This window comes from Zootermopsis nevadensis, unplaced genomic scaffold (genome assembly GCF_977971745.1).
Source record: "Zootermopsis nevadensis isolate Lab colony 2312 unplaced genomic scaffold, Znev_1.0 Znev_ptg000012l, whole genome shotgun sequence".
Lineage (NCBI taxonomy): Eukaryota > Metazoa > Arthropoda > Insecta > Blattodea > Termopsidae > Zootermopsis > Zootermopsis nevadensis.
This window is the reverse complement of record NW_028259144.1, coordinates 442,921-456,534: the sequence shown is the minus strand read 5'-3', so window position 1 is coordinate 456,534 and position 13,614 is coordinate 442,921. Positions and strand designations below refer to the sequence as shown.

General features: G+C 43.3%; 3 protein-coding genes across 13 annotated transcripts in view; 2 read left to right on the top strand and 1 right to left on the bottom strand.

The window, feature by feature from the left end:
* kst (spectrin beta chain, non-erythrocytic 5 kst) overlaps nucleotides 1–6,970 on the top strand; it is a 47,644-nt gene extending 40,674 nt beyond the window's left edge. For 5 of the 8 annotated variants that reach the window (XM_087348156.1, XM_087348154.1, XM_087348155.1 and 2 more), the window contains 12 exons: nucleotides 14–136; nucleotides 556–662; nucleotides 1,436–1,525; nucleotides 1,686–1,780; nucleotides 2,146–2,367; nucleotides 2,827–2,965; nucleotides 3,678–3,816; nucleotides 3,951–4,185; nucleotides 4,426–4,530; nucleotides 5,630–5,737; nucleotides 6,016–6,056; nucleotides 6,582–6,970. In XM_087348156.1, coding sequence (XP_087204282.1) covers nucleotides 14–136; nucleotides 556–662; nucleotides 1,436–1,525; nucleotides 1,686–1,780; nucleotides 2,146–2,367; nucleotides 2,827–2,965; nucleotides 3,678–3,816; nucleotides 3,951–4,185; nucleotides 4,426–4,530; nucleotides 5,630–5,737; nucleotides 6,016–6,056; nucleotides 6,582–6,788 — 1,611 coding nt within the window. In that variant the 3' untranslated portion in view covers nucleotides 6,789–6,970. The remainder of the gene's footprint in view (nucleotides 1–13; nucleotides 137–555; nucleotides 663–1,435; nucleotides 1,526–1,685; nucleotides 1,781–2,145; nucleotides 2,368–2,826; nucleotides 2,966–3,677; nucleotides 3,817–3,950; nucleotides 4,186–4,425; nucleotides 4,531–5,629; nucleotides 5,738–6,015; nucleotides 6,057–6,581) is intronic. The other 3 variants (XM_087348158.1, XM_087348160.1, XM_087348159.1) reach the window with 2 other exon arrangements.
* Nucleotides 6,971–7,116: 146 nt separating this feature from the next.
* LOC110838945 (uncharacterized) lies at nucleotides 7,117–10,603 on the top strand. Of its 4 annotated transcripts, none has more exons than XM_087348297.1 (5): nucleotides 7,117–8,096; nucleotides 8,394–8,500; nucleotides 8,737–8,862; nucleotides 9,598–9,685; nucleotides 10,119–10,603. In XM_087348297.1, the coding sequence occupies exons 1-4, from the start codon at nucleotides 7,962–7,964 to the stop codon at nucleotides 9,674–9,676; spliced, it is 447 nt and encodes a 148-aa protein (XP_087204423.1). In that variant the 5' UTR covers nucleotides 7,117–7,961; the 3' UTR covers nucleotides 9,677–9,685; nucleotides 10,119–10,603. The 4 variants fall into 4 exon arrangements, with proteins under 4 accessions (XP_087204423.1, XP_087204422.1, XP_021938333.2 ...); XM_087348296.1 differs by having other exon boundaries at nucleotides 9,595–9,685; XM_022082641.2 differs by lacking the exon at nucleotides 10,119–10,603 and having other exon boundaries at nucleotides 9,598–9,811.
* Nucleotides 10,510–13,438, bottom strand: LOC110838942 (uncharacterized). Its single transcript, XM_022082634.2, has 7 exons — nucleotides 13,097–13,438; nucleotides 12,855–13,019; nucleotides 12,592–12,744; nucleotides 12,249–12,352; nucleotides 11,367–11,444; nucleotides 10,973–11,124; nucleotides 10,510–10,891 (listed from the first exon to the last, which is right to left on the bottom strand). Exons 1-7 carry the CDS (start codon nucleotides 13,232–13,234, stop codon nucleotides 10,701–10,703), a joined length of 981 nt encoding a protein of 326 aa, XP_021938326.1. The 5' UTR covers nucleotides 13,235–13,438; the 3' UTR covers nucleotides 10,510–10,700.
* Between the last annotated feature and the right edge of the window lie 176 nt (nucleotides 13,439–13,614).

Here is a 13,614-nt window from a genome sequence, read left to right as displayed (position 1 = left end):
TTGTGTATTTCAGTTAGAGGAAGCATTCCAAAAGCAGCAGCAAGAAGAGATGGCCGCCCGCCAAGCTGAAAAGGAACGTTTAGAACGGGAACGCATCGAGGCCAGAAAGAGGCGAGAGGTGCAGCGCATTACAGAGGTGTGATCGCTTGTTAATCTTCTCAACCACAGATTCTTGTGATGTGTGGATTTGATCCTGTCATTCCTAGACTGTTTCAGTTATTACTCTTGGATCCAAATTATCATCTCTTTATTTCAGCAAGCTTCTTTGTTCATTGAAAACATACACTGCATCTGGTATGTGATGCAAATTTTTTAATCCATTGAGCATGTCTGGTTGATATTAATAGTTGAATATACAGAGTTATTACAGATTACTTTTACACTTTCAGAAATGTCACGTAGTTAAGTTCATATGTGGCAGTTTGAATTTCGGATGAGCATCAGACAATTTACCACATTAAAATTTATTCAATATTTTAAGTCGTGCCATCATTATCACGGTCTCTCTTCAGGCTAGACATACAGTTGTTGAAATCCCCTACCTTGTGTCTTCAGGAACGAAGGCGGGAGGATGAACGGAGGAGGACGCAGGAGTCGCGTGGCGTGCGGGATGAGGTGAATGGAGGTTCAGAGCAGCTGGACATCAGCACTAGTAGCAGCAGGTATGTTGATGCCCTTACGTGTAGTGTTTGTTGACTGAAGGCACTAACAAAAAAATTCCATGATATGGGCTTTCTGTAGTTTGCAGGTATATTAATGGGTAGCACATTTCCTACTAACCTCTCAAGCCAGCCGCTGGTCGGAGCATGAATACGCCTAAAAGCACTGAACCGTGTTGCCAGTTGCATCTGCGTATATGATTTGCAATGTCAGTAGACACCAAGCCTTTTGTGAATGCTGAAGTGTGGACAATATGCATGTTGGAAAGTAAAGACTCGGCAGATATTTAGATATCTGTGATTGTATGAAATGCCTTGAAGCAGATGTCCAACTGAACCTAAAATTTTGTCATGTTCACTAACCCTTGCCAGATCAGTCCACTTAGCATCTGCATGTCTGAGTACTCTTTCCAGCTTCCCATGAGGCCTTCCAACCAATATTTTCCATGTATTTACTTTTTCCTCCTACTCATTTTGTGTGTCCTGCCAATTTATTGATCCTAATGATATTACCTGAAGTAGGCATTTTTTTGAGATGCTCACTGTACAGTTTTCTCTGTGCTGTTGCTTCCTCTCTCATAGTTTGCATTGCAGTCAGTCCGTGGGTAAGCACGAGAGCGACATAAAATTGTTGTTCACTTGTTTACCCATGTCATGTAAATTGAAATCCAGGAGTGAGCAAACTTTGAGGTTAGGCACCACAGGTCAGTCATTGCTGTAACATGGGTCTGATGCTTTGCATGTTTTGCTGTGCACTAACCTAACCTTGCATGCAGCCTACTGCCCAGCTTGATGACCGAAAACGTCCCGTACCAGCCCGTGTTCACCTCGGCACGCTCCAGTTACACCAGACCCATCTCTCCCAGGTTGGTACTACTATTATAATGGTATAATGTGAGTAGTGGGTTCGTAGTTGTTTGTGGTACAATAGACATTTTGCTACATATTTCAATACCAGTGTTTTCTTCCAGTTACTGATTTAACTTTTTTCATTCATCATATCATACAATTTGTGTATGTGCACAGGTTGAATACACTTGACGTGTCTGACCCTGCCAACACAGGCACGCTCCACAAGGCAGGCAGCGTCTCCCAGCTGTTTGGTGAACAGATGCGGCGGGGTGAGTAAACTCCACGTTGCTGCACATATTGTTTGTACAAGTTATTTCTTAACAGGAATAAATAATTGTTTGCCTTTATTTTTTATCTTTTTATATTCAGGTGTCTGAATTTAGGGCAACATGTTAGATTTAAAAATATCATGTAATTTTTTGTCATGTTTCCTTGTTTGGAAACAGATTACACCAGAATTGGAAATGAGACTGAATGGAGAACTCTGATTAATAGAAATATAATCTTTAAACAAAACTTCAAGGTGCAATTGTTGTATGTCAGTCTGTGACTCTGTATGGAACTTTGCATGTGGCTTTTCGCTGAATCTGTTGTATGCAACAAAATTGTATTGCTTTGGTCGTTGTGTGCGCAGACATCAAGCGCGCAGAGAGCATGAAGGTGGAGCTGAAGAAGCCCAAGCGAACGCCAAGCTTCACGACTCGCCGTCGCACTCAGAGTTTCCGTAAGCTGCAACGGCTTGAGCAGTTAGAGCAACTCCCCCCAGTTGAGATCCAGGGCACGCTAGACCGAAAGCATGAGCTGCAGAGCGCTGGCAAGAAAGCGCCCGTCCGCTCATGGAAGACGTTCTACACGGGTGAGAAGCAAGTTTCTCTTCAGCTCCTTGCAGTCTTCCCTCCTCATTTCCTGTGCTCCTTCATTGACTGCTTGCTCAGTCAAACACAGTCTTAAAGTATTCATTATCTTCCTTGAATGCCTTCCAGTCATCTTTAGTTAAGTTCATCCACTCACCTCATTCTAGGACCAAGGTTAAGAATGCACGGCGTTACACCTCCGCTCCCCGATATATCTGCATGGCGTGGTGCTTAGTTAAATACTAGGAACATGTACCCTTACTCTATCCATCTGGTCTCTTCTGAAAAACACATTTTGTTTAAGAATGTTTTTTACAACATTGACAGAAATGCTTGCATTAAAGAAGAATTATTATTGTGTTGCATTTGGTTGTTGACTGTTGTCAGAGGTTTCCCTTTCTCTTGAACTGTACGTCTGTCACCCGTGCAGATCGCGTCCTAAGTTACTGACTGTGTTGCAGTGTTGTGCGGCCAGCTGCTGTGCTTCTTCCGTGACCACGACGACTTCCTGGCCAGCAAGGCTGCCACATCACCCATCATAGTGTTCAAGGCACACTGTGAGAAGGCCGAGGACTATACCAAACGCAAACACGTGTTCAGGTTTGAATTGTTTCAGTGTCGATCATGTTTTTGCCGAAGTTAATAGTTTTGCTAAGACAAATACACTGTTGTGATTAATGTTTCTGCATCATAGAACGTAGCAAATATAAGTAGTGACCTATATTTTTGTTGGAAAATACTTGTTAACTTTTTTTGTCAATTTTTTGTTTTGTTTATTACATGGTTTAGGTCTCTCCAAGTGTAAGAAAATATTGATGTTGACTTATACAACCTAATACTGTGTGTGAAACAGTTCTTCATGCAGGATAAGCTTAATCATATCAAAACACAATTTTAACACAGGATTTATTTTGAAATTTACTGCTCGATATCACTCTCATACCATTCTTCATTTCACATTGTAAACAGAGAGAGTTGCCTAGGTTGGCACTTTTGGAGCTGAGATAGCTCAGTTAGTATAGTGATCAGGCTACAAGCTGGGTAAATGGGTTTCAGTATGAGACAGAAAATGATTTTTCTCTTTGCCACAACATCCAGACTGTTTCCAGGGCCCAACTAGTCTCCTGTCTAATGACTGCTAGTGTTTCTTCCTTCCTCTGTGATAAAGCAACTGGAGCTTGAAGCTAACCACTCACCTCCATCTAGTGACAAGGTTAAGAATGCATGGAGCTATACCTCCACTCTCCATATGTCCGGCAGGGACTACTTGATTTTACGTAAGTTTCTGAGACTTGTGGAATGTGGTTGGCAGGCTGTGTTGCACTGATGGCTCAGAGTTCCTGTTCCTGGCAGCAACAGAACGTGAGATGGAGGACTGGGTAAACAAGATCTCGTTCCATGCCAAACTGCCTCCTAGTCTGCAGCTGCTCAGCTATGATGACTCACACAAGGTGGGCCTGCTGAATTTTACCCAAATGTTTCTTTAATCCGATAGAAGAGCAGACCTGGTTCTTGTAGTAGTGGTAGCCAAAACACAGTTTCTTGAACCAAAGACATGATCTGTCTCTTTGAATACAATTTGCAGAGCCCTGGCAGTGTGAGTCGATTGCCGGTAGCAGGAGACGTGAGGGATGCCGGGGGAGATGCCAGCTCGGCGTCCAGCCGAGGTTCGTCTCCGGAACCCCCTGAGCAGATGCAGGTGTTGCAGCAGCAGTCAGGGGACAGGCCCCCCGTACCACCCCGGGGAGCTCCTCCACCCATACCGACGCGCTCGCCCAGTACAGAGGGAGTCGTCTTGAGGAACAAGTTGCCTGCAACCGGTGAGTGCTAGCGACCTGCTGGAAATTGGGGAGATCACGCGTGGATAGGTATGTGACAATGTGTAGGGAAAGTGTTGACCAGTATCGCCTTCAGTGACTCAGAAAGAGCGGAGCTTGCGAAGAGTGAAATGTGGGAAGCACTTCAAAGCTCTCTTCATTCCTTTTCACGTTTGATGGCACTCACTCACATTTGTGCTTGTTTAACCTGTAACATTCCTTACTGTGTTGATGCGTTCACAGGTGGAGAAATGCGCCCAGTGTCATACCACCAAAATGGTGTTCCCCCTCCTGATGCAGGCAGCTGGAGACGCAGCCACATGGATTTTTCACAGCAGCAACAGCAAGGTTGGCAACACATTCACTTTTGTAGATGATCTGATTTGTCTGTTGATGTTGTTCAATTGTTATTTTTATATCATCACTCTGACCTCGGAAACGTTGGTAAACATCGACCAGACTACACAGAGCAGCAACCCAGAAGACAGAACTCTTGAGTGTAACTTCTGTTCACTTTGTCACCTCGTTCAGCAAGGCAGAGTTTCCATAGTTTGCCACAGGGTGTACTTGATGTAAACATTTATTTTCCTTGCCCACATTCAGAAATGTATGTCATCAGCTCAGTAGTGTAGAAAGATTCTGTTTTGGAGCATTACAGATGCATGTGATGTTAATGAAACAGTTGCATAAGTTTCCACTCGGTATTGCTTGTTGATTTGTACTCGGACTACATGTAATTAGCTATGCTTAAGCTTTCATATTCACAGGTGTATGCATTTATGTTACATAGTTATTTTTATTGTCCCATATCTAAAATATTTTCATCTGTTACACTTTTAAAATTATGTTACATGCAAAAAGTAAAAGTAAAGTTTGTCCCACTATACGCCATGTAGGCGTTTGGGGTGAGTGGAGGTATAGCTTCTCTCTTTCTTGACCTCGGCACTAGATGGGGGTGAGTGGTCAGCATCACGCCCCTGCCGGCTTTACTCCCGGGAAAGGACCCCGGTACCCATTGTAGAGGAGGCTGGGTGGGCCCCAGAGCCGGTCTGGATGCAGAGGCTAGAGGAAAAATCATGTGCCCTCGTCGGGGAACAAACCCCGGTCGTCCAGCCCGTAGCTAGTCACTATACTGACTGAGCTATCCCGGCTGAGTGTTCGTTGTTATTATATTGCCAAGTCAGCCGTGGCTGCTTTTGTCCTGATGCTTCTGTTTGTGTTTCTTCCACTTACCCTTGGTCTCCTGTTTATTTTCGATACCTGTAATATTAACGACTCGTATCTTACGCGCTCAGTTCACGGGTAGCTAATCGGAAACTGTCGCCTGTGATCTCGGTCTGTATTGCGTGTTGCATGGCTTTCTAGTGGGGCTTAGGGAGAAATAATTTTAGTAGTTGGTATTTGTGTTTGTGCTTGTATGTGTGTATGTCCATTTGTGCTGTTGTAGAGGTGCCCCCGCCTTTGCCGTCCTCTGCGCCCCCCCACAGGCCCCGTGCCAGCGGTGCTGACCACTGGAGCCAGCAACAACAACAGCAGCAGCACGGCGTGTACCAGGGTCAGTGTGCAGAGGATAGTTGGAATGCTTTGTTCTTGAACTAATGTCTGAAGTAAAAGCAGAATGCTATTTCTTTGTCTTTGTTAGTTTATTTAATGGGACTGTATCAACTGCAGAGGAATCCTTTAAGTCCTCTACTGTAGTGGAATATTGCCATGACTGCTTCCATCCCTGTTTCATACCCATCAGCACATGTAATTGAGCAGGACATTTGGTGTCACTCAGCGTTGCTTTGTAGATTGTTGCGCTTTCATTTTATGTTGTTTTTCCTGTTTCAGCATGCGTGAATGTGGGGGCGTCATCACAGATCGCACAGACAGTGAGTATCAGATTTGAATATGTATGAATGCAATTCAAAATATCTGTTTTGTTGTGCTGTCATCATGGTTAATCAGTTCCCCCCCCCCCCCTCACACACACACACACTGCAGTGTCTCATCTGTGTGATTCCACCAAGCACTGCTTTTAAGGGCCCAAAGAGATGACACTGGCTCAGAGGAAGGATCTATATAGAAATGTCGCCTCAGACTGCGGGAACTTGCGATATGTTTCGGTTTTTATTGTGATCACACTTTATGAGACATAGTTCATGTCGCAGAAAACATTCCAACTGAAGTCTTTGGTGATGGACATAGTCTTCTAATAAACTCTTATTACAGAAGAGCTGCTTGTGCTATCTCATGCGTGACTGTTGAAGAAGGTGAACACAAAAATGAAAACAACTTATGCCTTTGAACTGTGTTCCAGTAAAATATTTGTTTTGTTTCAATTATACATCTCAAGAATAGTAGCTCAGTTTTCTGAGCATGTTTATTTGGTCCATGTGTCTTATTGTGTCGTCTAGGGGCGGGACGCGCGACCGAGTTCCCTGCCGCCCTATGTCTCTCCCCCCTCTGCAAGTGTTGGTCTGGAGGGGTCGCAGCGCCACGTGCCACCTGGAGAGAACTTGGTGGAGAGCGAGCAGCATGCTCCCGCAGGACGCAAAGACAAGGACAAGCGCTCCAGCATGCTTAGCAGCTTGTTCCGCAAGAAACGCGCCACACATCTCTAGTAAAGTTAAAGTAGCATTCCAGACAGTGTACTGTAAATAGCCACTGCCATCCAAGTCTGTATTATACGTAGTAAGGAGCCTCATGGGTGAATGTATAATAGAGTCGTTAATTGCATTGGGAGATGAGCAGCTATTATATATGATGTTTCTTTAAGTACAATAAAGATAGCGTTTGCTCAGAATTTTACTTTCTTACAGTGCCTGTTCGTCTGCTTTGATTTGAATCAAAGCGCTGTTCCCGTTACTTTAACCTTTGTGGTTCTCACCAGTCAATTCCAGTGTCCCTGTGTACAGCAACGTTGGGTGTGGCGGTGTAACGGCTCGGCTCATCCGTCATTTTGCAGACGTCTGACGGAGAAAAGGTGGTTAGATGTGGTCACATTGAACAAGTAGGTTCCGTATTGCTACTGTTCGTACTGCATACTCAGTTATATGTGATTTTCTTTGAGAGTGAGAAAGCAAGTTAATTGATAAGTAATAGAAATGGTTTCATGGACAGACAGAATGTTTAAAAAAACATGGGCTTCGTTGGGAAACAATAAGGTATCTTGGTGGCGATTTATCCTATATTTTGACACTTGGAGTCCGATGTGTTTTTTAAAATGTTATCCATCACAAAATAAATCTTTGAATGATAAGGGCTTGCTGTGTGTGTGCACCAAACTACGAAGGAGTGTGAACGAATATAAAAACAGCATTTTCCGTGGTTTGAGCGGTCGGCCTCGCGCTCCGAACTGCTGGATTGGCGTGTGCGTGGTCCTGGAACCAGTCTGAAGACTAGAACAATACCCGCATGCTACAAGGAATAAACTCTGGTAGCCCGTCTGATTGGTAATTACCTTATTGAGATCGCCCGGATCTTTATTAAAGCGGCGGACTAGTAAGTATTCTGTGCCAGATACATTTCTTCAGACTGTAGTCTACTGATGTCACTAAAATCTAAGTTGGTAGATTTGGACCAGTTTGCTCTAACAACGATGCAACTACTAAATCCTGAGTAGAAGGCTCTTCGCCTCAAAGAACGTCGTGTTCACTGTTCTGTAAAGTAATAACGTTGCTTTGAATTCAGCATTGCTGTGATGATGAGGTGAATGTATACCAGTCGGATGTTATCAGCAAAATGTAGAGTTAATGAAGGAATAGAATCAGCAGGTGCCTGATAAGATCGGAGGAATGTTGTGCTATCAGGTGACTCATACTATTGTTCCACTATCAGCCCTGATAAGTCCATGTAGATGTTCTGATAAGTCCTTCCGCTGCAAGAAATGCTTCCAGTCTTGCAACATGTCGAGTAGCAGAATATTCAATGTGAGTAATTTCAGTGTGTGTATGACAGGGATTTTGAAGGAAGTTTTCAGTGGCAGAAAGCAGGGCCTCCCAAACGAATTTTAACTTTTTTTTTTCTTTTAAGATAAGCTGTTTTGTAACACGTTGTCTTTGGAGAATCAAGTACTGTGTGTTGGAAGAGATTTGTACAGATTGCATGGTCTATTTGGAAGTATATATTACTTGGAGGGAGTGCACGCAACTTATATCTGGCTCACCAGTTGAGTTTTTAATCGGAAACCCCCCGTGCCACCCCACTGCAGTTTTATCTTCTTGCAGAATGACTATGAGCTGGAGATATTCTCGCTGGTTACAGGCTGCTTCTCTGTGCTGGCAGTGGTGATCCTTGCCATTGTGGTGATACAGCTGAACAGCAAAATTCAGAAGTGAGTGCATTAAGTTAGCAGTTGTGTGCAAGTAATTCCTTTCAGTGCAGTCCCTGAGAAGCTAAGAGTTACTCAACTGCATAATAAATTACATGTTATTTTTTGAAATTCATAATTTGTGTGCCAGTGCATGTCACGAGGCAGATGGAGTAGCCTGAAACATGTCACGTACAGAATAACCTTTGCAGGTAGTACACTGTAGTCAAATGATCAGTTACTGGTAATTCTGATTTCAGACTGAAGAGGCAAGTGGCTCTCCATACACGCGTGGATCTCCACTCATTCCACAATCCAACGATCCAGCCCGATGAGGAACTCGCAAAGCGAGGCTTCTCCATGTACAAAGGGCAAGAGGACAGAGGGTGAGCCAATGTTGATTAAGTGACACGTAGACAACGGCAGTAAATTTGTTACATCTTAAGGTATTATTTGAAGCCCTTGTTGACAGACCACCAACTGCAACTTCAGGCTTCTCAACCAAAATTATGTATGAATTTGTCATCTACCCATGCATACTACATATCCCACCCATCTCATTGTACTTGATTGTATCGTCCTAATAATATCCGGTGATGCTGTTGTGGTGCTGCTTTTCTATGAAGTCTGTGCTCATTTCAGAATTTGTACATACAAAATCTTTATTAAAAGTACATTAATTCCTAAGGTGATTTTGGTGGGCAGACCTCAGATGTCTGACCATGAATGGGATAAATCACATGGTGAAATGTTCTTTGAATCAGGCAGTCACCAGTTCGTGTCTCAAGTGTCACATAAAATACATTTTCCTTTTATTTTTTTTTTGGAACATGAATTGGTTCATGACTGCAGTTTTCTTTTACCTGGTGTCCGCACACGAAGCGCTAAAACCGAAACCTAATCTCTGATATCGGTACAAAGAGAACGGGTTGGGTCGTGTCCTCAACACGTCTGAATTCTATGTTCCTCAGTCTAGCAGTCTGTCATGTCCCAAAGCAGTTTTGCTGTTTCGAATATTCTGATCTAAGATCTCCCATTAGCGCCATTCTCGTATGTCAAAAAAGTTTGAGACTTATTTTTGGTGTGAATTTATGCTGAATACATTGTTTTGTTGCCAGCAGGGCTCCCAGCATGCCAGAGAAAGACGAATACTTCGGGAATTTTAGCGCCCAGCCCCGGCACGCCAGCCATCGTTATTGAAACGACCGAGTATGTGAACATTTATATAACATTTGTTTTGTATAAGTAAGACTTGCAGAAATGGCCAGTTACAGAGTAGCCAGACAAGTGAACCATGCTGTATGGATATTAGCGAGGATAAAGAAATGAGAAGCAGCGAGTGTCTTGCTCACGCCACCCATCATCCCGAGTCCTCAAGCCAAATCTCACCGTGGATTTCATAACTCTTCCCGTCATCTGCTCGGCTTGTGTGAATGTAACCACGCACTTGTACATGAAGGATGAACAAATTACAATTTTGAACTTGTTCAACAAATTTTCAAATACAAATGGGGTCATTAGAAGGAAGACATGGACAGAGCATATAAAGTAAAAAAAAAAATGCATACAAAATTTTGGTCTGAAAACCTGTTTGAGAGACCTAGGCGAGGATGAAAGTCAGATATTAAATTTCATTTTACAGAAAGAGTCGTGGACTGGATTCACCTGCTTCGGGACACCGGGACAATTGTTCGGCTGTGTGAAAATGGTGATGTGTCATAAGTGGTGAATATCTTGACAGGCTAAGTGACTGTTGGCGCTTCATGAAGGAATTAATTACTTAACTTGATATTAATGGTTTATGATTAGCCTCATACATATGTATAGATATAATGCCACCTGATGTGTAACTAGTTTCAGAAACTTTTGCATTCAGCTGAATGTCCTCCTTTTATAAGGTATTATTATTACAAAACAGCAAAATCTATTTGACTGGATGAAGCTGTACTGTGGGGATATAAAACACCACATTTCATACCAGTTCTGAGGGACAAGATGGAGAAATGGAGTAAGAAATACTGCAGAAACAAAGATCATGTTATAACTCAAAATTTATTATCACTAAAACAAAAGCCTGCTATTGAGCATCTTCAACCAAATCCACATTAAATGTTTCTTTTAAGATTCTGTCCCAGTCTTGCAGTCAGTTGCTTTCCTTGAGACATCCTTCCAGAATTCTGCATATGTTGCACGTTTCTCTGACGCCTGTTATTGCTATGAAAGATCACTTTGGTCCCTGTCGAGGTATGTTGGGGTCCTCGTGAACTAGAGGTTTCTGGGTTTGAAGGAAGTTGAGGAGGGTGCTCGGCATGTCGCCGCACCGGCCGATGGCCTTGCAGTTACGCTCATTCATCGCCTTCAAGACGTCTTCACGGCTTCTGCTGTCAACTGGCTGTGATGCTGCGGTGACTCCCTCTGTGAACACGTTGGATCAGGAGCGTTAGGTTGGGTGGTGTCGCGCAGCGTACCGAATAGTGGCAGTGCAACTAACTTCACCTGTCATGATGGATGGTGAACCAGGAATTCTGTGTCTCTCTTCCCTCGCCTCGCGATGCCTCAGCAAGTCTCGCCAGGTGTTGGCGGACTTCCCAAACAAGCTGATGCTGCGCCACCTGCTGCTTGGGGAACTCTCCTTTGTTGTCATGTCTCTGTACACACAAGCGATGAATTAATTCTGCTGATCGTCGTTAAACTGAGCAGCGATGCTGTCATCTCGAAACCGCTGCCTTTCAACAGGCTGACTGTGCCAACTTTTGGGGTTGGGGAAAAACCCTATTACCATTCAATACATGGTCCTGTTTGATACTATTTCCCCAAGAGATTGTGATTCATTGCTGACAAGAAAACTATGCATAGCTGCCATGTTGTTGCTTATTACTGTCAGTGTTACCTGATGTTTGGAGCTGGCTGGCTCAGACACTCTAAGACGTGGGGTGAAGAGTTCATCATCTCGGTGTGACTTGTCTGCCTGCAGGAAAACAAATTCAAGATGTCCATCAGAAATGTGTATTTTCCAGAGGTACTCTGAAAATCCTTCATCTGTTTATACATGAGATATTTTAGTGATGGTCCACTAGCGCAAAAGTGCCCGTTATTTCAGTTATAAGTGTGCCATCTTGTCTCATGTCACGTGATGTTGTTGCAGGGCACATATTCACGGTGTGTTGATTGGAAAAAGATTTCAGGTTAAAGAGTTTTACGACTTGTGATGTTAGACCATTATGAATGATTGTAGAGGGTTCTAAGGTGTGTTACAATCTGGATTACTGACCTTTCGGACTCGTCCATCGTCTTGATATTCTAAAAATACGCGTTTCGAGAACCCCATCTTTCATCGTCCTCGGTTATAGGGTTCGCTGATTTAGGTTCGATCTTTCTAATGGACACAGTTCAGCAGTGCCCCCCTTCCCTGCACCTGAAGACGATCACAGACCCAGTTCTCGAAATCAGGACTCTGAACAAAGTCCAAGAACTCTGTAACCTAGAAGGCCGCACACTGCTAATACTAGAGTCTGCCGTGGGGGTGGTGTTGAGCCACTTCAGTCAGATGCGCATTACCAAACCGTTCTTCCTTCGAATCCATTTTGTTATTACGGTGCCCGCCCGCCTCGGTTTTCATGCGGCCACTTTGCGAGAAGACTCCGCCTACGTTTCACACCAGGATGATTAAAGTGTGAGGGTGAGATGGACAGGGTATATGTAGCATGTGTGAGGACATAAGTGGAAGGATATTGTTAAAATAGTCTTGAAGATGTGTGATGACGGTCAGTACCTGGCGCTGCGTGGGGATGGCTCTGACAGCAAGTCTAGGAAGTCTGGAGTTGTATCCATCAGCACACTGCCGCTCTCCCAGAGCCATGCTGCGGTTTCCTGTCTCTGGAAGCAAGGTACCAGAAGAATTGAATGAGGCTGTGTTCAACAGAACAGCCGTGATGAGCAAAGGAAACTGTGCATGAAAACGGAAGTGTTGATTATAAAGCACTTCTTAGGAAGGAACATCTTCTACGTTGCAACACTGCATAAATGTTCACCAATATTTCTTTCCTGAAGATGGAGCCATTATGTTCTTTGAGGACAGCATAGCTCAGAAGACTACAATTTGTTAGTACACTTACATCTGCCGCTGGCCGAGTTTCCAGTGAATCCATCTCGGCTGCCTGCCCGTGCTCCTCTTCGGAGTCGCTCTCCAGAATAAGAGAGATTCCTGTAGGCAGCAGCAACCTCCTGTTGGCCTGTGAAGGTCCCTTGCTGCGAAAACTGTGGCACCCCTGAGTACATAATTAAGGGTTTTCAGTGAACATCAAAGGTCAATGACCCAGTAATTGTTAACACTACCACTCACCATTTCATAACTGTCTTCTCAATGTAATTTACAAACCTGATGCTGCATGTTGACCTCAGAGAGATCTTGATTTGCTTTGGAAGTAAGATTTCTCAATACTGCTTCTGATTCTGAAGAGACTCTCCATAGGTTATAACTCTGTTCTAGCGCTGCCACACACTTATAGCAGATGCTTTTTGGGAAGTCATCTTCTTGTGATACCTTAAATGTATACGTAATTAGTGTTGCAAAAGTAACAATTGATAATAGCTCTGTTCAGTTCCATTACAATTTCTTACCTTTATGGAGAGGCATGTCCGGATTTTTAGATAAATTTGCTTCTCTTCTGCAACTTCACCAAATATTGGTATTTGAAATTTCTCATTACATAAACACAAACGACATTTATTAGAATACAAATATGCTTCATCAATCATTTTACCAAGGAATGTTCTTATGTACGCTTTAAAATAAATATTTGATTCAATACGTGACGTATTTTAAAGTAGCGCCATTTCAAAGTGAGCAGCACGAAACAGTTGATAACAGCTTGTTCCCAAAGAGGAAAAGTCAACGATAAGAGGAATAATGGTAATTATTAATTTAGCAATCCCTGGAGTAACGCGGGCGGTAATTTATTACACACGCATATAGCTGTTGGCAGTATCAAGCTAGTCCAAGTGGGAGCTTCACAAAACTTGATTCTTCTGAACATTAAGTGCGCCTATTAAAATAATTTGCGTTCAGGTAACAAAACAATTAAAACAGTGAAGGTTCGTGTTGTAATTCGTAACCTTTAAGGCACTTATATTAATGA